Below are 22369 nucleotides of genomic sequence, written 5' to 3' on the forward strand. Positions count from 1 at the left end.
TCACCTTCAGCTCAGCATCTGTGACTAGACTGAACTGAACAACTCCGAGAGAAACCATGTCTGCTCCCTTAACCCAGGGGTCTGTATAACACAGTTTGGGGCACCTTTTTACTTGCTGGGGTTGAGGGCGATTTCATCCCAGTCAGCGACTTCCCAGGCATCTACTGCCCAAGTCTGCCCCCTGGTGGACAGTCCTCAATTCTTCCGAAGTGCTTTCACATGGATTAAACAAACACCATCAGAGACGTTTGCCACCTACGAGGTACGTAAGACTGGTATTATTATTTCCACTTTATAATGAGAAAATGAGGGTTGAGAGAGAGGAAGAAATTTGCAAGTCCCTGGAACTACATGCAGCGTCTTTGTTCTTCCATTCAGCAAAGCCCCCAAATACTGTAGTCTGAGCGCTCTTGGGCTTGAGCCCAGGTTAAGTTTTGGTTCAGCAGCTGTTACCAGGCGAGGTTCTTTCACAGAACTGAATTGGATCACTACCACGCCCTCCACGATTCTGAACATCTGCATTCAGTGGAGCTATTCTGTGCAGTGATGTGCTGAAGAACTTCCAGAAGGAGAAGTGATGGCCGACAGACCGCTTCGCCTGTGTGTGTGCTTTAACGTGTAGTCAGGTGTTGCAATCCCTCCAAACTAGGTTTAGTTAAACAGGAAAATACAGGCAGCAGGATCTCCTCTGAATACAGCCATTGACCATGTTACAACAGGTGTACTCGGCTTTGAAGTTCTCTAAGGAGAGTCTGCCCTCCAGGGCACAGTGCAGCCCAGCGGGTGAGATCTGTGATCTGGAATCAGGCTGCCAACTTCAGCCCTGACTGACTCTGCCATCCAGTGGATATGCAACCCCGGGTGAATCTCATAACCACCCTGTGCCTCATCTTTTTCACAGGGAAAACTAAGATAAAGAAGAGTCTTCAGCTCAGAGATGGTGCAAAGATGCAGCCACACAACCTACAGAAGGCGCTTGGCGCCAAGCCCACCACGGCGCCATGGGCGTTAAGTACCAGCTGTCCTTCTCCCTGGTCGTTAATGAGCTGCCCTAAGGCTGCACTCCTGAGACAGAAGGGGGCGTGTTGGAGGGCGGGTGCAGAGTGGGCGTTCACTCTAAATACATTCTGTTAGTTATGATTCTCAACCCGGGGCGGGCAGCGGTATTCTGCAAGCCCCTCTCCCCCGGGACGGGGTGTGTGCTGGATTCTGTGGGCGTTTTGGGTTATCCAGTGAAAGGAAACACTACAAGCATATGGGGGAACTGGATGCAAGGGACTGTCCCACTCAATTAAGAACTGTCGCTTGAATAGACGTGTCCGTGAAGAAGATGTACAAATGGCCAGAGAGCATACGAAAAGATGCTCAACGTCGCTAATCGTCAGGGAAAAGCAAACCCAAACCACAGTGAGATACCACCTAATACCACTAGGGTGGCTACTATTTATTTGTTTGTTTTTTGGCTGCACGGTGCAACTCGCAGGATCATAATTCCCCGACCAGGGATTGAACCAGTGCCCTCAGCAGGGAAAGCGCAGAGTCCTAACCGCTGGACCGCCAGGGAATTCCTAGGCTGGTTGTTATTAAAAAAAAAACAACCCCAGAAAATAACAAGTGTGGGTAAGGATGTGCAGAATGGAATCTTCACACACTGTTGGTGGGAATATAAAATGGTGCAGTCGTTATGGAAAGCAGTATGGCAGCTCCTCAAAGAATGAAAAATAGAATTATGATATGATCCAGCAATTCCATTTCTGGGTATTCACCCAAAACAACTGAAGGCAGGGACTTGAACAGGTATTTATAAACCCACGTTCACAGCAGCATCATTCACTACAGCCAAAAGGTGGAAGCTACGCAAGGGTCCATGGACTGGTGGGTGAATAAACAAGACGTAGTAACTGCATACAATGGAATATTAGCCATAAAAAGGAAGGAACTTCTGATATCGGCTACAACATGGATGGACCTCTAGGACATTATGCTAAGTCAAATAAGCCAATCACAACAGGACAAATACTGCGTGATTCCACTCACGTGAGGTACCCAGAGTAGTCAAGTTCATAAAGACAGAAAATAGAACGGAGGTTGCCAGGGGCTGGCGGTGGGGAGTTACTGTTTAAGGGGTACAGAGTTTCAGTTCTGTATGATGAAGAGTTCTGTGGATGGATGTGATGATGGCTGTAAAACAAGGTAAACGTACTTAATGCCACTGAACTGTACACTTACCAATGGAGACCATGGTAACTTTTATCACAGTAAAAAAACTGTCCCACCCCATAGAGAACAGACTTGTGGTTGCCAAGGGGGTGGGGGGTAGGGGAGGGGTGGAGTAAGAGCTTGGGATGAGCAGATGCAAACGAGTATCTATAGGATGGATAAACAACAAGGTCCTACTGTACAGCACAGGGAACTGTATTCAATATCCTGTGATACACCATCATGGAAGAGAATATGAAAAAGAATGTATATATATATATATAACTGAATCACTTTGCTGTACAGCAAAAATTAACACATTGTAAATCAACTATACTTCAATAAAAAAAATAAAAAATTGTCTCACCCAAAGTGCCAAGAGCATCCTTTTGAGAGATACTTCCAGAACATCCAAAAATGATCAAATATACATGCATTTGGTTATAAGAGGTTCATTTATAATTGTGAGACCTAGTGCATTTGTCACATTGGTCTGGGTTTCCCTGTTTTGGCCACAGTTGCCAAGTTCAGGAGACCCCTAAAGTCAAGCTAAGGAACACCTCCAAGGAGCTAAAACACAGTGATGGGATTGGAAGTAGTCACGTATGAACACCTGATAGCTTTAGCTCCACGGAGTTCTCATTTATTTATAGTCATTAATTTATAACTTACTTCTACTAATCAATAAAATTGCATTAGGGGCAGCAAGTTGGGATTCCCAGCTTCAAAGGAGACTTTCAGATTTCAACGGAAAACTCTGAACAGGAAGAGGAAGTTCTTACCTTGTAGATACAGGACTTGGCGTTCAGGAAGAAGAGCTCTATGGTGGCATTATCCTTTAGGTATGAGATGCTCTCTATATAGAACCTGGAAGAGAAAAACTGCCAGTGAACCACAGAAGCATCAACCAATCAGGCAGAAAATCATGTGTTCTCCGAGTTACATGATTTGACTTGAGGATACGGACGCCCAATCCAACAGGAACAAAAGAAAACGGCATCATCTATTGCTTCCACGATTCCTTTTTGAGAGAAAACAGTGCTTTTCAAGTTCGTTTACCGTGGGTTAGGACCATCATGACATGACTGCCCTTCTCATAGCAAAGAGCCGGCCTGCCATCAGCCTCTAAGAGTACACTTGAACTTGACCATTGACTTCCTTTTTCATTACCTGCTTTCCAATTTTTTTATAATGTCATTTGTTTCCATTGCATTACTTTTTGTCCTCATCACTGTTGAGCTGGAGTTTTAGAAGATAATTTCTTCTGCTTAATCGAAAGAAGGGCCCTATTTCTCCTTGAGATGGTTACAACAGGTCTTCGTGACGATGGCAAGGTGGGGTTTGACGTCTGCACGTCCAGAGAGCTGTGGCTGGCGTTCTTAACGCCGTGATATTCATGCACATGAAGCCACATGAGAATTGGATTTTTTATCCAGATGAAACTTATGGATTTTTGTCAAGACAACACATGCTGAAATTATTTAAGTTTAATTCAATGATCCTTTACACATCGACTCTGGAGTTTATTCAATTCCTGAATTAGGGAAGGCACTTGTACTTGTCTAAGGCTCAGCTGCACTGAGGGAGCTGTGATGAGAGGGGAGAAGGAAATGATTGGCACGCAGAGCCTTGGAGGGGAAGAGGTTCTGAGTGGGGTGGCAACACCTGGAGGGCACTGGGTACCTGCCTCGTGAAAACTGGGGGCCCCAAGAGGGAGCAGGAGGTGAAATGAGAAGAAACAAGTGCTATGATCGTCCAGAACAGCGTTAAGATGGGATGGAAAGAATCCTGGGGAGGAAGCCGAGAGCCCAGTGATCTGGGCCCAGCGCTGTGTGATTCAGGGCAAGTCCCATAACCTTGCTGGGCTTCCGCTTGCCAGTCTGTAAAAGACAGCAGGACGTGGTCAGCAGTTCCCCACCTAAGAAGTCTGCTGCTTTCAAATACTGGAACCTAATTCAGATTAAAACAACAACAACGATAGCAAAACCAACACACCAACACTGTAAGGCAAACAAAATGTGTGTGTAGGCTTGGGCGAGCCCGTGGCCTCCCAGTTTGCAGCCTTTTGTCTACAGACTAAGTAAACAACATTTTTGACCATTTTACAGATGTGTGCAGAGGCTGTCGTGATGAATACAACACAGATTCATTTAAATTTGTAATTGAATCCAGAGTCATCTTCAGAGATTAGTAGATATTTTCAATCCACGGATACTAGTCTGACAATTACCATCATGGAGGGTCTACAAAATTTTTGGAAATTACGATATAGTCTTTATTCATGCAAAGCCTGGGAATGAGGTGGCTGGTTGATCTCTACCACCACCCCCACTTCCCTACCAAAAAAAAAAAAGAAAAAAAACAGGCACCTGCCTCCGGCTTTTGGAGCAAGTATTCTAGGTCATGGAGGTCTCCATAAAGGGCCTGAGTGGTCTCAGAGGAATTGTAAAGCTGTACTACCTTCACTCCCCTAGTAACGGAGACTTGAAATATAGACGCAAATTCTACGTCTCAAAGCAAAACACAGTTTTCCCTTGGTATCCACAGGGGATTGGTTCCAGGACCCACCTCTCCCCCAGGCTATCAAAATCCTCAGATGCTCAAGCCCCTGATATAAAATGGTGCAGTAGGGCTTCCCTGGTGGCGCAGGGTTAAGAATCCACCTGCCGATGCAGGGGACACAGGTTTGAGCCCTGGTCCTGGAAGATCCCACATGCCATGGAGCAACTAAACTCGTGTGCCACAACTACTGAGCTTGCGCTCTAGAGCCCGCGAGCCACAACTACTGAGCCCACATGCTACAACTACTGAAGCCCGCAGGCCTAGAGCCTGTGCTCCGCAACAAGAGAAGCCACCGCAGTGAGAAGCCCGCGCACCGCAATGAAGAGTAGCCCCTGCTCGCCGCAACTAGAGAAAGCCCGCGCACAGCAACGAAGACCCAACGCAGCCAAAAATAAATAAATAAACTAAAACAAACAAACGAAATTTTAAAAAGTAAATAAAATGGTGCAGTACAGTCGGTACATATCCGCGGGTTTCATATCTGATCCGTGGATATGGAGAACCGACTGTAAGTTACATTTGATGTAATTAAAAAGCCTACATCCGTTGTAAACTTTCTGGCAAGCGGTAGTCAGAATAGCAAAACCAGAAGAAGGGAAGGAAGGCAGACAGATGGAAGGGAAGGGAAAGGAAGCAGAGGAGGGGAGGGGGAGAGGGTGACAGAGGCTCAGGACGGGGCTCCGGGTGGGTCAGAGCAAAGCCAGCTCAGCTGGGCGACCTGCAGGCGTGGCCTATTACAGATCAATCTTGCTCCTGTGCCTGTGTCCGAGCTATTCCTCTCACTTCCGGAGCCATCCTCCTGCACACCTCAGCTCACCCCTGCTCCCTTCAGACTCACTCAGGGTCACCACAAGTTTTCGCTGACTCTGCGGACGGCCCCCACAGCAGACCTCCTCTCCTGGGCTCCGGTGACGACCTCTGCTTACTGTGTGGCCCCTTGGTGCCGTGATTTTCTGTTCCCTGAGATGCCTTCTTAGTAGGCTGCTAACTCCTTGAGGCCTGGGACCAAATCTCATTCATTTTTGCATGCCCAGCACTAATCCAGAGCCTGGCACCAACACTTAAGGTTCTACGAATGAAAGATGCTTTCAACTGTTCTCCTCTCCACACACCGTTGGTGGGAGTTCTTACTGGACAGTGAAATGGGCGATGAAGACAGTGCAGGAGGGAGAAAAAATAATAAATGATTTCCCAGCCCATTTATGATTGGGGGTCTTATACTCCACACCCAGCCCCTGTCCCTCTGCCCCTTCTTTCACCGTGAACATGGAAAGCTGCCCACGCAGGGCTGCTGATGACTTTCAGTCCTAGGGCCAGAAGAACAGCAGAGGCTTCTAGAGTTTGCCAGTCAGCGACCTTGGCTCTGGAATAATAATTCTGAGTCGAAAGCTGTTGGGTCTGAAATAACTTCATTTTTTCAAAACAGTGCCGTACATCTTGATCCCATTTGCTTTAATTCTTGAGAATTAAGGAGCGAAGACATTCTGCCCCCCGGCCCCCCATTTTCTCCTCAACAGCATATGAAGAAAAAAAAGTAACACTTCCCTTTCCAACTCTCTAATAATGGAAAACTGAAATGAGATGGCAAATTCTATGCCTTTTGAGATAGTATTTGTTCCCTGGCTGCACAAGAGACAGGAAGGTGGAGGAAATAACAAGCATATTCTGAGATGGACGGGAAAAAATATCACCTCCTTTTGAAAGAAACTGGAAAGCAGTTTCCTGTTAACCTTTATCACCAAGAAACAGCCTGGGAAACCCTGTGAGTTCCAGGCCTGTCATATTATTGTTCTGTAACCCTGGAGATATATATATATGTATTTTTTTTTTGCAGTACGCAGGCCTCTCACTGTTGCAGCCTCTCCCGCTGCGGAGCACAGGCTCCGGACGCGCAGGCTCTGCGGCCATGGCTCACGGGCCCAGCCGCTCTGCGGCATGTGGGATCTTCCCGGACCGGGGCTCGAACCCGCGTCCCCTGCATTGGCAGGCGGACTCTCAACCGCTGCGCCACCAGGGAAGCCCAACCCTGTATATTTAATTCATCCAGAACTTTCCTTCTGCGCTAGGAAGCTAGTGAGGCAAAAGTGCCCAGAGAAAAACAGACCTCAGACATCTCAATCCCACACCGAGGCCCAGCGCGCTCTACCGGAGAAGACACTTCTAGGGAAACGGGGAAGGTTGACGGTGTGTGTTCAAAGTCTTGATGCCAGTGCTGTTCCTTTGGATTTTCCTGAGAGCCTGGTCAGAGGTCCTCCTTTGGGGCAGTAGGTGGCGATGTTGCATTTGCTTACCTACCAGCGCAGAGGGCTTCCTCAAAGACCGGGTTCACAAAGAAAATTCCAGGTCTCTGGGTAAACCTAAGGAAATGAATGAGGTCTCGTAGCTTCAGAGGGTCTGTGTGGACAATTCCAAGTCTGATTCTGTATGAACTATGCGTTTTGGATGCTTTGACGTCTGGGGCCTTGCTGACCCTGGAGGGACAGCCCCTCCCAGGCTTAGACAATTCCTGAAGATGGTAAAGGGTTCACCCGTGAGCATACCTTTTGCAGGCAGACCAGCCAATCCAGCGCCCACATACACTTCCTCGCCTCCGCTATGGGGGTTTCACATTCCAGGCTGCTATGCACCTGCCTTAATCATCCCAGGGCCAGCAACTGGATAACCTGGGACAGTTATAACGTGCCCCAAAGCCTGCTGAAATTATTCAAGCTAGCCAATCCTAAACCTGCTTACCCTGCCTCACCCATTCTTTCCTGCAGAAATCACAATAAACGCTGGTGCCCACAGGTCCCCAGCTCCCTCTGCCTCCTGGCCAAGCCTGGTGCTTCCCCATGTGGCCCTGCCTGGCACGGGGTACCCCCTCCTCTTGGGAACCGAGTAGCAATCTCTCTTTTCAATGGCAGTCATCTCCTGATCTGTTGGCCCCAAGTGCCTGAACACTAATAAAACCTCCAATTTAAAACAGGCTCTTCAGCATATTTAGTAGAACTGAATCTTTTTTTTATTGGCCACACCGCACAGCTTGTGGGATCTTAGTTACCTGAACAGGGATTGAACCCGGGCCCTGAGCAGTGAAAGCGTGAAACCCTAACCACTGGACTGCCAGGGAATTCCCAGTAGAACTGAATCTTAGGGCTTCTTCTTCTTTTTTTTAATATTTATTTATTTGGCTGTGCTGGGTCTTAGTTGTGGCATGAAGGACCTTTAGTTGAGGCATGTGGGATCTTTAGTTGTGGCACGTGGGATCTTTAGTTGTGGCATGCGGGTTCTTTGAGTTGCAGCATGCGGGCTCTTAGTTGTGGCATGTGGGATCTAGTTCCCTGACTAGGGATCGAACCTGGGTCCCCTGCATTGGGAGCACGGAATCTTAACCACTGGACCACCAGGGAAGTCCCTTAGGGCTTCTTTTTGAGTCAAAGGAAACGGTGCTCTAGGCCAAGGGCAAACCTGGCTCAGTACCGTGACTGATGCCACACCCAACCTGACCCAGGTGATGCTAACCTGAGGATATATTATCAGAAGGTCTAAGTGGGCATGAATATGTGCTATGCTCGTACATGTTTGAGCATGTTAAATACTGAAGGCTCTGAAGCCTTGGGGAGTCTGGTCCCCTTTAATGTGTAGAAGTCTCAGGGGGCGGAGATTGAACACCATCCAGCAAGATGACGTCAGCTAGGTTTCCCCCACTGGGCCCCCTCTCTCCTCCGCCCTCTCACATCCACCCCTTGGCACTTGGGAATCACTGACTATTTACAGCAAGTGTTAATTAAATGGCCCAGTGATTTCATTTTGTAATGAACACAAATGTCACATTTGGAAGGTCTGCTTTTGGTAGCAAAAAGGAGCGATCGTAATGAGAAGGATAATTAACATTGCTGTGAGTTTCTGCGGCCAAATCTCTCTGATGTTGAGAATTTCAACAGCGCTGAAAATCCTAACTGGGACACCCAGTTGAGATCTAGCAAGTTCTGGTTAGCAGGCACCTCGTTTTAGATCCATGCCATCCCTGTTACCGTGAGTGACAGGAAACAGCGCTGGCTGTCTTAATGAGCCCGCAAAGACACCAACAGTCGGGTCACGAACTCAACTGCAAAATCCCCTCTCCCGGATTAAAGCTTCTGGGCATCTCCTCTCTTTCTCTCTCTCTCTCTCTTTTGTTTTTCTTTTCTGTAGCTCACTTTTGTTTATTGTTTGTGAAACTCTAAGTTTGAGGAGACACATCTAATCTCTATTTATTTTCCTACAAACAGTGTCGATGACCAGAGCTCCGAGGACATGGATGGAGAATACACAACGAAAGGAACAGCCCAGACGTGGAGGAATCATCCTGAGCATACACTTGTATCTACAAAAAAAAAAAAAGGACAGAGGGGCTCCCTTGGGTGGGTGGGCATATTTTCCTTCTATGTTTTCTCGACCTATTTCTTAAGCTTGCCTGGTGGACACTACCAGAGGGTCGCTGTTCTCAGTGTCGGGAGCTTGCCTCTCAGCATTAAACAAGGGTCTCGTCGTTGACTTCGATCTTGGTCACACACTGATCGCTGGGCTGCTTGTAATGGATGTGTGTGAGGGGGCAGGAATGGGGGAGAGACGAGGCTGGGTGGTCATGCACAAGTCAGGTCACAAGGGACATGAGGAGGGCGGCCTTAGCATGCTAATGGAAAGCCAGGAACACCATGAGTGGGGGATCAGATAAGAATTCTAGAAAGGTGCTCAGTGCAACACATAGGATAGAATGGAAGGGGCCAAGACCAGAAGCAGAGATGAACAAGGAGATTTTCAGGACCAGGAGAGGCTTATGAAGGTCCTAATTATAGCCAGGGAGGGTGTGTATGGACAGTAAGGGATGGAGCTCTTAAAGACATGAAAACAAGAGGAATTCATGAATAAGAGGCCAGAGAAGGGAGCAGGTGGGAGACAGCAGATGACGTCAAAGGCGACTTTCAAGTTCCTGGCTTGAGGGGCTGCATGGGTGGTGGTGTCCATCGCAGAGATAAGGAGGTGTCAGGGAAAGAAGAGCGAGCTGGGGGCAGAAAGATGATGACATTATTTGATTCAGACAGGGGAGGGCAGAGAAGCGCCTGTGGAATTTGGTGCCCAGAGACCTCCAGTGACCATGGGGGTGATGGGACCAGAAGCTGGACCCCCAGAGACTGAGGGATCAATGGGACATGGGAAAGGGGGCAGCAAGTCCATCTTTCTGAACCTTTGCTGTGAACAGAAGGGGGAACAGGGGTGGTAGCTGTAGGAGGAGACAAGTCAGGGAGGGTAGTTTCTTTTCTGAGGGTGGGAGCATCATGGAGGGGCGTGGAGGGGAGGGGTCAGTGGAGAAGCAGCTTAAGATAGAGGAAAAGAGAGGGAAAACTAGAGGGAGTGAGCTCCCTGAGGTGGTGGGAGGGGCTGGAACTGGAGGGCAGGTGGACCCACCAGCCTCGGAAGATCGGATGAGGGAGGGGTGTGTGTGTGTGTGTGTGTGTGTGTGTGTGTGTGTGTGTGTGTGTGTGTGTGTGTGTGTGTGTGTGTGTGTGTAAGAGACAGAGACCCTGGAAGCTGGGGATGGTGCATGTTCACCTGTTCACTTTTCTCTTCCTACCTCTTCAAATGGTACCTACAACGTAGCAAGTGCCGATGAATGTCCATGAATCAACAACCGAATCCATCGACGATGGTGAGTACGTAGCATGGCGTTCGCAAGTGAGAATGCTGTTGACACCTCACAGTTGAAATGAGAGTGGCTTTTGGCTCTTAAGGCAGCAGAGACGCAGCTCAGGGTGACAAAAAGGGGCTGGTGGGACCGAGGCGTGTACTTTGTAGAAGAGGAGAGAGCACAGGGCAGGGCAGAACGCTTCCCCACTGGACGTCCCCCTTGTCAGGAGATGGCAAGTCTTTCTCAGGTGGGACTAACAGCACGCATCTCAGCTTCTGGAAAGTCTGCTTTGCCACTGAGGATGCCCCTTCCTCCACCAAGGTGCTTTCCAATAGGGTCGCCAAGCTTTGGGACTACAGGTTGCTTTGTCCCCCGCAGGGGGCGCTCTGTCATGGTGCTGAGTTGGGTAGCTCCAGAGGAGCAAGGTCAGGCCTGGGAGGGCTGCTCTCCACGACACCTCTTGCCCAGAGATGGGGGCATCTGTCCTTTGCAGATGGACGCTGCTGCTGCAGATGTGGCCAAGCGTGGAGCCAAGATGGGCCAAGGGCAGCGATCTCAACTCGGGTCCTCTGGCCCTACTGCACAGGCAGCAACGGCAGGCTCTCTGGTTAGCAATTTTTGTGTTTTTTTTTTTGCGGTACGCGGGCCTCTCACCGTTGTGGCCTCTCCCGTTGCGAAGCACAGGCTCCGGACGCGCAGGCTCAGCGGCCATGGCTCACGGGCCCAGCCGCTCTGCGGCATGTGGGATCTTCCCGGACCGGGGCACGAACCCGTGTCCCCTCATAGGCAGGTGGACTCTCAACCACTGCGCCTCCAGGGAAGCCCTGGTTAGCAATCTTGATGTCACTTTTCACTTGTGAGACGGAGGCTGCGTGGTATAAGGGGTAGGGCCCCACCATTGGGGTCAGATCTGGCTGAACAGATACAATAACTTACCAGCCACACCTGGGGGCAGAATCTACCTAAACATCTTGGGCTCCCATCTCCTTACCTTGATTGGGAAAAATAATACCTGTTTCAAGGATTGTTGTGAAGATAATTCATCCGTAATAATGGACAGTTCCCCCTCTTCTCTGACCTTTTTCCTTTTTCGGTAATTATTAAGACCCTGAGGCCACTGTGACCATGCCTGGTCATCTGACTGATGAGAATTGCAGGTCCCTTCGAGGGTAAATAACGGGTCAGCGAAGGCAGGTTCTTAGCCCTCCATCCTGTCATTCCGAGACTGTCCTGCAGCCAGCTTCACACCCTCCCAGGAGGAAATGCTCATTTCCTGGCTTCGAGGATGAAGCAAAATTCTGTGAGTTCCAATTCACGTTATTTAATATATTTGGGTCTTATTTTTCCTAATTGGTTGAATGGAAGCCATAATTCTGCCCTCACTCTCACAGATGTTTTGAATATGCATCGCAGCGAAAGAATATATAAATGCCAATTAACAAGCAATGCTGGGTGGTAGCCCAAACGCAGATCCCCGGTGACACAGGGTTAAGACGTCCACTCCATGGATTCTTAAACCTTGGCTTAAGGCTGCTGACCTTTTCCATGGTCTCTTTTATCAGGTGGTTCCACTTTGCTTTTATTCTCCTATATAACTGTACACGTGTTATATAGATGTAACATATAGATGTTTAAAGGTAAGAAGAAAGGCAATGAGGGGCTGGAGAGGGGCTTCAGGGATGCACGGGTGATGGACAGCTGGGTTCTTGTTTAGAAAGGTCAGCGTGTACGCACAGGGAAAGAGCCCAGCTGGTCAGAAGCTCTTTTGGAGACTCCAGCATATTCCAGGGTCTGGGTCTTTTATGAAGATAATCTCATACCACTCCGTTGTAGAAAACAGCCTATAGGCATCCTGAGAAAGGCACCGAGTTATAAATTGGGAAGTCTTCCCAGGCTGAAAACCAAGGTACAAGTGCGGAATTCACCCCTGTGGGAGAACCTGCTTCCTCTCTGGGAGAAGACAAATTATCCGTATTTTGATACCATGCTGTTCAGCCGGCTGCAAAGTGGGGACTCGGGAGAGCAGGGGTTCCGGGAACCAGGATCTTCTGTGGCCAGTGCCAGGGAGACACCCACGCCGGGAGGCGGTCATGAAAATTCAGGTGACAGAAGATGAGGGCCTGAGTTCATGTAATGAAGAGGAGGGGGCAGGGCAGAGAGAGATTTCGTAAGTAGCAGCAGAGAATGAATGCCCGTAAGAATGTGAGGGACAGGAAAGGGGGACAGATTTTAGGATTTAAGCCTATATAACTGAATGGATAATGACGTCAGATTTGATGGTACCACACGTTTGGGGAGGTGGGGGGTGGCTGGGAAGATGATGAATTTGGCTTTGGACCTGTTGAGTTTGATGTACGCAGGTGGCCAAGAGGTCAATGGAAATAGAAACGTGGGGCTCTCCAGAAAGATCCGCTTGCAGGATGAGCTAGAGAAAGCTCTGCCTTGTATTTCTGTGAGATGTCCATCACTAAATGTGAATTCGGAGAGTTTTTCCTAATGAGCATTTGGGGAGGTGCCTGCTTTGGCTAACTAGGAAAATGCAGGTCCCTGGGTCTTCAGTCACCCCGTCCCCAGTTCTACTGTTAGGCTGGTTCTACCTTGGCAGTTCTCTGTGTATCTGGTTCCACGGAGAGACGTTGGCTTGCAGTGATGTGGACCCATCTGCACGCAGAACCTCGGCCACAAACACTTCAACCCAGCAATCTCACAGCGTTCCAAGCTTTTCTCCAAGGCTCGTTCCCCAAACCCACACATAACTCAACTCATAACAGACACTTGAAGAAAAACAGCTAATATGCAACCAGCCCAGTGTTTTCTCTTCTTGGCTAACGTTCGCAAAAAGCATCACGAAGGAGGGGGGCCTGATCCATGGCAAGTGTACGCACCCATCTCCCACTGCGGGTTAATGACCTGCCTAAATGCAACCGAGTCTCCCCTGATGCCGCCACCCCTCCCGGTGCCACCGTTCCTCTTTGCTGTATAGGATGACTTTTCCATTTATCTGAGAAAACGTAGTCGCCATTAAAGAGAAGATGACACTGAAATCATGCCCATCAGGGATGGAAATGGCGACGATTAGCTCTGATATGTTTGCAGCTGTTAAATCAAAAAGGGATTAAATGCAAGTTTAAATGTACTCAGCCAGCTGAGATAATGACACATACTCCCGCCTGTGAAAGGGACCCTTTACCTCTGATTTTTGCCTTTCGCCGTATCAGGACGGCTACACTTAAAACTGTATTCTTGGCTGTCCTTTTCAGGAGGAACTGAATTGTGAAGCATTGGTGTCCTGCTCTTGAATTTCTGTTCACATGTTTAAAAAGTGCTGGGTCTATGCATTGAGTGGAAGGGTTAGTGTCCAGTGGAAGGCTGAGACGTTTGAACCCAAGTACCTCTGCAGCTGTGTAGACAGAAACAGCCTGGTGGCTCCACAGACTGGGCGCTCAGGGAGCCGCTAGACCTGGGGGCTCAGATTCTGGCTTTGCTACGCATGATTTGTACTTTGCCCTTGAACCCATGACATGATCCCCCTCTGGCTTCACACAACCTTTTGCAAACCCAAGGGGTCAGCCTGGTTGACTTCATAAGACTATTGCAAATATTAACTATAAGAATCATACAGTCACGAAATAAAACTTCTTACAGTACGTTAACGAACAGAAGATGACTATTGTTTCTGATATATTATTACACCATAGCCTCCCTTAGTGGGAAACGCGTTAATCTGTGATTTGCTGCTGGGTTTCAACTATTCCTACCTGGGATAAAACAGGCAAGTTTCAAGAGACCAAGCAGCACTTGTGACGGAAGGAAAGAACACGCAGACTTTTGCTACGTAGCTTCGAAGGCCACCAAAAGAAACCACGGATTTGTGTTATTCTCAGAGACTTAGTTTCCTTTGAGAGATATGCCCTCCTTCCCCCGCAAAAAAAAAAAAGGGTTTTATTTTCATTCCACACAAGCATCCTATTGTCAGAGCACAAACACATGTGTCCACGCACACACGCCGACATGCCTTACACACTCACGCCCTGTGTTTACATCTGCTGGGAATGAAGCTATACCACAACCTCTATTCCTGGCCATGAACCAAGACAAACTTGACTTCCCTTTTCTTTGATCGCTCTACCCTCCCAGACTTTTCTGACAAAGGAGGGGGAAAAAAAAAAAATGAAAGGATGGATACCCAATGTACATACCTGACACAAAAGTATAAAACCACTGGTCCCGACTTTTTGGGGAAGTCGTGTTCCAAGACTCTTCGATCTAGTTGAAGCCAGTTTAAGTGTCCCCTGAGGAAAAGAGAGACCAGTGGGTTAGGGCTTTGGGTTTTGCCGGAGTTTCTTGGGACAAAGGTATATGTGCTGCAAAACATGCGTGACCACAGATAAACGTGGCCCTCTGCCTGCCTCACTCTTAAGTGCTCAGTATTTGCAGAACCCAAGGGAATTATCGGGGGAATACTGCGTCAGTGGGAGATACTGCATGATAGTCAAAGTCGGGGGTTTGAGACCCCCAGTCCATTTCCACAATGGCACTAAAATGAAAAGGCAATCATACTCTCTTTCTTCTCCCGAATTCCCTAACCACCACACTCCTGACTGCCTTTTCTCCTGAAGGCCTCCAAACACACTATAGAAACATGTTAGCAATCTTCACAACATCTTGCTGGAAGCAGATGGGGTGCAAAGTGACTCAGAGACAGTTTCTTTAAAAATGAAATGTATACCGACCATACCACCCAGCCACTCCACTCCTAGGTATTTACCCAAGAGAAATGAAAGGTGTCCACGCAAAGACTTTTACACACAGATGTTCACTTTATTTGTAATAGCTCCAAACGTGAAACAACCCCAATTTTTACCAACGGGGGAATGGACCAATTATGATATAGTTATAGAATGGAATACTACCCAGTCATAAAAACAATCAGCTATTAATACACACAGCAACAAAGATGAATCTCAAAATAATTATGCTGAGTGAAAGAAGCCCGACTATAGAGAGTACAGACTGTATGATTCCGTTTATAGAAAACTTTAGAAAGTACAAACACATCTGCAGTGACAGAAAGCAGACGGGTGGCTGCCTGGGGGTGGGTGATGGGGGGGAAACACAGGGAGGACGAGGAAACTTTTAGTTGTGATGGAGATGTTCATTATCTTGATGGCGGTGATGGTTGCATGGGTGTAGACGTATGTCAATACTTATGAAATTGTACACTTTGTGTAGTTTCTTGCATGTCAACTTTACCTCATTAAAGCTGTTTAAAAGTGAACCACGGAAATATCTGATGACATATAAATGGGGTCACTTCTGCATTTATTTCTCCCTTCCCTCCCTCTCTCCCTGCCTCCTTCCATAAACATTAATTGACCACCTTCTTCAAATAAGGGTCTGGAGATGTAGCAGTAAGTGAAATCAACACAGTCCCTATTCCCCTGATGCTTATATTCTTGTTAGGAGACAGACACTCAGCAACTATTTCCACAATTATGTAATTACTAATAGTATTAGGACGATGAGTTATGAGAACCTGTAAGAACCTGATCTAGTCCTGAGACCTGAGAAGTACTGCTTGGTGTTTGATTGAGATTTGAAGAATGACAAGAGGAAAGCAAAGAGGAAGGGGAAACCACTTTCCAAGTAGAGAGGCCAGCATGTGCAAACGCCCTGGGGTGGGAAGAAACCTTGGTGTCATGAGAGTAGAAAGGGATGAGGTTGGAGAGTGGTGACCAAGGCCTTGGAGTCAAGTTGAGGAGGTTGGTCTTTGAAGGGCGAGGCAGGATCACAGAACAAGTACGAGCAGAGGAATCTACCCTTGTCCTTCTCCTCTCCTCTCCTTCCCCAATTTCGGTCCATCATCCTGGAGGTCTCAGAGTCCTATAACCGCCTTGCCTTAGTAATTAGCTCATGCTCAACAGACACAACTGCACAACACTTCCTCAGGGCCTGATGCTGAGTGACACGGATGTTTCTAACGTATAAACCTGTGTGAAAGGCTGGCACTTTCTAAACAGAAGCTGTGGCACCACTGTATTAAAACGTTTGCTCCTCTAAGCCTCCAAAAATGAAAGCTAGAGAACATTCTAGAGGCTTCCATCTCCATTCTGAGATGCCATTCAAACTGCACCTTTTGCACAAAAAAGCAAATCCCTTCTCCAATGAAGCCTACACCTGTGGCTCCAGGGTTGAGGATGAGAGCTGCTTTGGAAGAGTGTCCGCCTGAGGAACCTGGCCTCTTTCTCCTCCAAGAATTTTCACCTAGACAAAAATTTTTTCCTATTAACTTTATGTTTCATGCTTGGCAACTCTTCTCTGAGTACAGTAAGGGTAAAAAAAGAATGAAAAAAAAGTCTTCTAAGCAAAACGACTGGGCCAACATCTTCCAGAAAGGCGGGATAAATTCTTGTCCTGAATCCTGACAATACCCCTCGGGGCTCATGTTGTTTCAAACCTCTGCACCTTAGCTCATGCTGTACCCTCTGTCTAGAATGCCTTTCCTCTCCTTCACGGCACAGCAAAGTCTGGCCCATCCTTCAAGACCCAGCTCTCCTATGTCTCCTCCAGAAAACCTTCCCTGACACCCCTACCTCACACCACACACCAGCCTGGGCTGTGGGTCCTCCTCTGGACTCACACGGCACCCATCCCAGGCACACCTCTGCTGCGGCACTTCCCGAAGTCTACGGGACTTATTCTGTGTACACACTTTTCCTCAACAGACTTTTTATATCTGGAAAACACAGAGATCTACCCTATAAGGTAACAGCATGTGCATTTTTGATTGATTGGAAGGTAAGACAAACAGACCTCATTATCGGGGAGTAATAAGCCACAGCCCCTCCTTTCCAGCCTCTGAAAATGTCCCAGATCTCCTAGGATTCTCTCTCTGTGCTCAGCCTCTTGCAAACACGCCACATGCACACTCACCCCAGGACTTTGATCATGCGGTTTCTCCTCATTGGAACAGTGTCTCCAGCCTCTTTATCTGAATGATAGCCATTGTTCAAGGCTGAATTCAAGCCTTACTTTTAGTGAAGTCTTCCTTGACTGCCTACGTCTGGGGTTTCTTTCAAACAACTCCAGAGCTTCTGGTTTGTGTCATCTGCAAGGCATTTAGCACTGCCTTGTGCAATTAGTTATTTAAAAAACATGACCTGTCTCTCCAACTAAGTTGTAAGTTTTCAACATAAAAAAAAAAAATCATCCCCAGATCTTAGCCCAGCACTTGGCAAATACTACGGACTCAAAAGTACTTGCTCATTGATCGGATGACTACCTCCAAAAGCAGATGATTTGTGCCCTGATCTTAATTTATAAAAGTGACTGAGTGGCAACACAGAGAGGTCAATGCCACTGAAGGGAAAGTTTAATGTTCCTCACAGTTTCCTGGAAATGAGAGGCACCTATAGCATGCAGGGCCATGAGGAGAAGCACAGTGTTGGTCATAAGGCAGAAAGGAATATGGGGAAGACATAGGCCAGAGGATTTTTTAGGGTTTTTGTGGAAAAGGCAGGGGGAACAGTTTAGGATTGGCTAGTTTGAACAATCCTGGCGGACCCTGAGGCATAAGAGCTGTCCCTGGTTCTCTGGTAACTGGCCAGGGGTGATTAAGGACAGGGAGAATGTGGGCTTGGGAAGTGAGAGTTACAAAAAGAAGTGATTAAGGACAGGGAGAATGTGGGCTTGGGATGTGAGAGTTACAAAAAGAAGTGATTCAGAGTGTGGCCTCAGGGTCACAGGGTGGGGGGGGGGGATGGAAACAACTTTGGCTGTTAGTTTGGCCCTGTAATGAATGATGCCAAATAAATACAGAATATGCAAAAACTCGGAAGAGAAATCCATTCAATGACCATGCAGATTTAAATTTTCATCTTTTGCCTTGCAATAATTCTTGATTAAGAGTCTGGTGAGATAACCTCTTAAGGATCCTCTCAAGAAAGACAGACTAGCATGGTGCACAGTGGTTTTCCGCTGGTCCCAAACTCAAGGAATAAGGAGGAACCGAGAGATGGAATGCTTCACCTGTGCTCTCAAGATCAGTCAATGGGCCAGGCTTGAGAACTCCTCACCCCACCCCAAGGGCACAGCATTTCTGACCACTCAGACCACTGGGGGTTTGACTTGGCTTCTGGGGGCCATAATTCACTTGGTGGAGAGCCTGAAAATGGGGACCTTTTGCTTGAAGAGACACAGACATGCACATCACTTGGATACCACTCTACTGGGTTTGCTCACTGCCCATCTTCTTCATCCATGTTGTCAGAGGACAAATAGGCACGTGGATCCCCCCTCCCTAGGTAATTTCATTCCCTACGCTAAACTTTTTAAAAGAACAGCACTCTAGGGATGAATTCCTTGGTTCCCAGCCATATATTAGTTTAGCACTGATCAGGCCATGAAACGACTAGAAAGTAAGAAAATGGTCAAAAAACAGAAAGAACAAGGAGGGCAGAACTTCCCCTAAACGGAATAGTTGGCTTTGGAAGAAAAATGAATTTCCTTCCCCCATGTACCCTACTTGGATTCCTCAACCCCAGTTCTGTGTGGGATGGCATCACACACACACACACACACACACACACACACACACACACACGCGCAGGCAGGGTTCCAATATCTGCGGGGAGGTGGGCTTCTTCCCGGGACCCTCAGGTGGAAGGAAGTCACTCCTTCCACTTTATGTGTCTGTACAAAAACCTCTCCACTGAAGGTGCTACAAAGGGAAAGACTGAAGGACCAGTGACCCACCCCAGGTCCCTTAGGATAACTGCCCAATACTGAGGCAAAAGCTAACAGATGGATTAAAAACCCCAGTTCTGAGGCCACCCCTTTCCACTTGTTAAAATATTTTCTGCGGATTGCGTTGGGTTCAAAGTCACATTTCCTACACCCAACGGTATCAAGGATTCCTCGCTGCCTGGGACTTTTTTCTTTCATATGTAACACCTCACGTGCCTGACATCAGGTCTCTTCCTCAAACCTCTTTTCTTTTCTTTTTTTCCTTTAAGCTAGGATGGGATGGGAAGCAAAGAGTAAAAGAGGCATTTTCTCTATACAGTTTAACTAAGAGATCCTCGATAGCTTGGATTTCATTATCTCATTGATTTTTCATTTGAGAATGCACATCACTGCATTTGCCGATAACAAAGCAAAAAAAAAAAAAAAAGTCCCAGCAGACCCTCAGGGTATTTTTGTTATTGCTTGACTGATAACTGTCTTTAAAGCTGAGCGAGATAACACCCCCCATTTGGTTTACGGTGGCAATAGGTCAAACTGTTAGGTCAGTAATAAATACGCAGTTGCTTCCAGGCAACAGAAATTGGATGCATTTATTTAACAGATTGCTTTTAGCTTCTAACATATAATACAAATAGATTTTTGGTCCAAGCATTGGCACCTTCAATAGAGATGGCCTTAAGGACAGCTTTCTTTGCAGAAAGTCACTGGAGGGTGGAGGTGTGTGATAAGTCTATCTGAACCCATCACTTTTTGGACCCCAGGGGAGAATGAGACTCTGTGCCTTGGGAGGTTTTTATTGTAGACAGCTGATTCGTATGGAATGAGCTTCCAAAGAAAGTTTAAACGAGAGGATGAAATTCTTACAGATGTCACTGGATGGAGAGAGGGGGTGGGGACTTCTTCAAAAGGAAGCAGATTTCGCTCTTCAGTGTCTGTGAATCAGAAGTACGTGTGCTCAGCAAGGACAGCTCAGGGATACTGATTTAGCTAGAATCCCTCAAATAATGGCTTTCAAGTATTGATACGTTGAGTGTATGAGTAAGAGAGAGAGAGTCTGCAAGAGTGATGCACGCACACAGATAAAGGTAAGGAATGTACTGGGGAGCCCGGATGACTAAATCATGGGCTCTTTTGTCCATCTGAATTTATGCCTTTAATTTTTTATTATATGGAGGAATTGTTTGCTCCACTATGTCCTCTGAAGGCTAGCCCCAATTTTCTTTTCTAGTACCTTCTACACTCTATCTTGATATTTACCTCCTAAACTAAAAATACAAGCTCTCCAAGAGGTCAAAGGCCAGCTACTTCTGTATCTCCAGGCTTAACAGTGGATGCTAAATAAACATTTGCTAAGAAGTGAATACACTGGCCTCAGATAAGCCCCACAGATCAATATTGCTGTTGGTGCCATGACTGCCCTCCACGTATAGACACCTCTCCTGCCTTAACTAAACAGTCTCCATATTCGATGAGAATTCGCCTCGTCCAGGATCCGAGTGCCCCCGTGCCACTCGCTTTGGAAAGGAAAAGGTCAGGAGAAAGCCAGGATCTCTAAGGCCCCCTCTCGTTGCCTCATTCTTTTTTATTTCTCTTAGCTGCACACAGGAAGAGTTCTGCTAAAGCCCCTTTCCAGTTACTGAATAGAAGTTTCTGTTGTTTTCCGCAGCATCCGAGGGTCTACGCAGTCCGCCTCCGAGGGGGTAACGAAGGCTGAATGCTGCGTTCCCAGAAGCAGCTATTACAACCCAGGCACCGAGGTTGTAGCCATTGATTTTCTCCTTAGTCTCGTGGTACAGAGCATTTAATGAACGGAAATCCCAAACCTATTTCTAAATAAATGACATTCCCAGGGCTGCATCTTGTGGAGGTTTCTTCTGCAATTGGAAAATTGCTTTCCTACTTTTTTTTAAATTGTACATCAGCTTGTGACTGGGAAATGCTCATCAACTAGACCCTTTTCAGATGTCTCAGTCAATGCCAGTCCTGGGATGCAGGACCCAAGGACACTGGAGGACAGAGGACTCTCCCCATTGTCCTGTCATTGGGTCTACGGATGTATTTCCAGTGTGTTGGGGGCATTTTGGACCTTAATTATCCAGATAAATCACTCCTTAAACAGTACCTATCCAATTAATTAAGACACAGCATGTTGTTAAAAAAAAAAAAGCCTTAATTGGTTCTTAAACTTAGATTCTGTCTTCAGAGTATCTGTGAACCCCCTAAAACTTAAGCACTAATTATTTTGTGTGTAAACATTTGTGGAGGTGAGGGAATGTAACTGAAATTTCACAGGGGTCTGTGATTAAGTAAGAGGTTAAGAACTGCTCATTTTCTTAATTGGTATGTGAAAATACATTCTAGCTGTATGTGGCTTTGAAAATGTGCAACAATGGCTAACTGAGTTTCTTAACCTTTTCCCTCAACTTCCTAAGTACTTCTTAAAGTATTTTTACATGGATACTCATTTACAGCATTTGACAAACAACCCTTAACATTTACAAGAAGAGATTCAAATTTAAATATTTTACATAATCATGACCTCAGCTTGGGGTGTGTTTGACAACTTCTGCTGAAGAGTCTAAAAGTTGTTTAGTTATTGCTTTTGATGATGGGATTCTCTGTCAAAAAATTTTTTTTAATTTTAAAAATTAAAAACTTGGGTGTTACAGGTGTTTGTCTAGGTCTCAACTCCTTGAATTGCACACTTTAAATATGTGTAGCTTAGTATGTCAATTACACCTCAATATAGTTTTTCGTAAAGACACCAAAACAGAGGAAATAAAAATTATGACTGAGACTAGGTCATATAACCAAGAATAGGGCTGTATGGATTTAAATTGTACAATCAGAACCATGAGTTCTGGAAAAAAAAAAATCAACTTCGTTGTTGAAACAGCAGTGGAAATGTTTCGAAAATAACATGTAAAAATAACTTTCCTTAAATGATGGACACCAGTGTTTGATAAATGAAAATCTTGATTACTCTATTTGCATTCAAGGAAACATTAAATCTGAACTTCTGAGTTGGTTTGCAAACAGGTTTCCAGAGTCTGGAGTGGGGGAGGGTTTATAACTTTGCAGGTTCCTGGTGTGTGTCCTGATGGGTCCCAAACATTTAAAGTTCCAGTGAACTCAGCTTCTCTTCCTGCATCTGGAGGGAGGGAGCAGAGGTAATTTACACCAACATTACCCTTTCTCTAGAACAGGGGTTTTCAA

At 46.7% G+C, this 22369-nt stretch overlaps 1 protein-coding gene across 3 annotated transcripts in view; it reads right to left on the minus strand.

The window, feature by feature from the left end:
- FRMD4A (FERM domain containing 4A) overlaps window positions 1–22369 on the minus strand; it is a 233384-nt gene that overhangs the window by 120473 nt on the left and 90542 nt on the right. For all 3 annotated transcript variants that reach the window (XM_060006260.1, XM_060006259.1, XM_060006261.1), the window contains exons 4-5: window positions 14608–14700; window positions 2982–3066 (exon numbers count right to left, since the gene is read on the minus strand). In XM_060006260.1, the coding sequence (XP_059862243.1) occupies window positions 2982–3066; window positions 14608–14700 (178 nt within the window). The remainder of the gene's footprint in view (window positions 1–2981; window positions 3067–14607; window positions 14701–22369) is intronic.

The sequence above is a fragment of the Delphinus delphis genome, chromosome 2, assembly GCF_949987515.2.
Source record: "Delphinus delphis chromosome 2, mDelDel1.2, whole genome shotgun sequence".
Classification (NCBI taxonomy): Eukaryota; Metazoa; Chordata; class Mammalia; order Artiodactyla; family Delphinidae; genus Delphinus; species Delphinus delphis.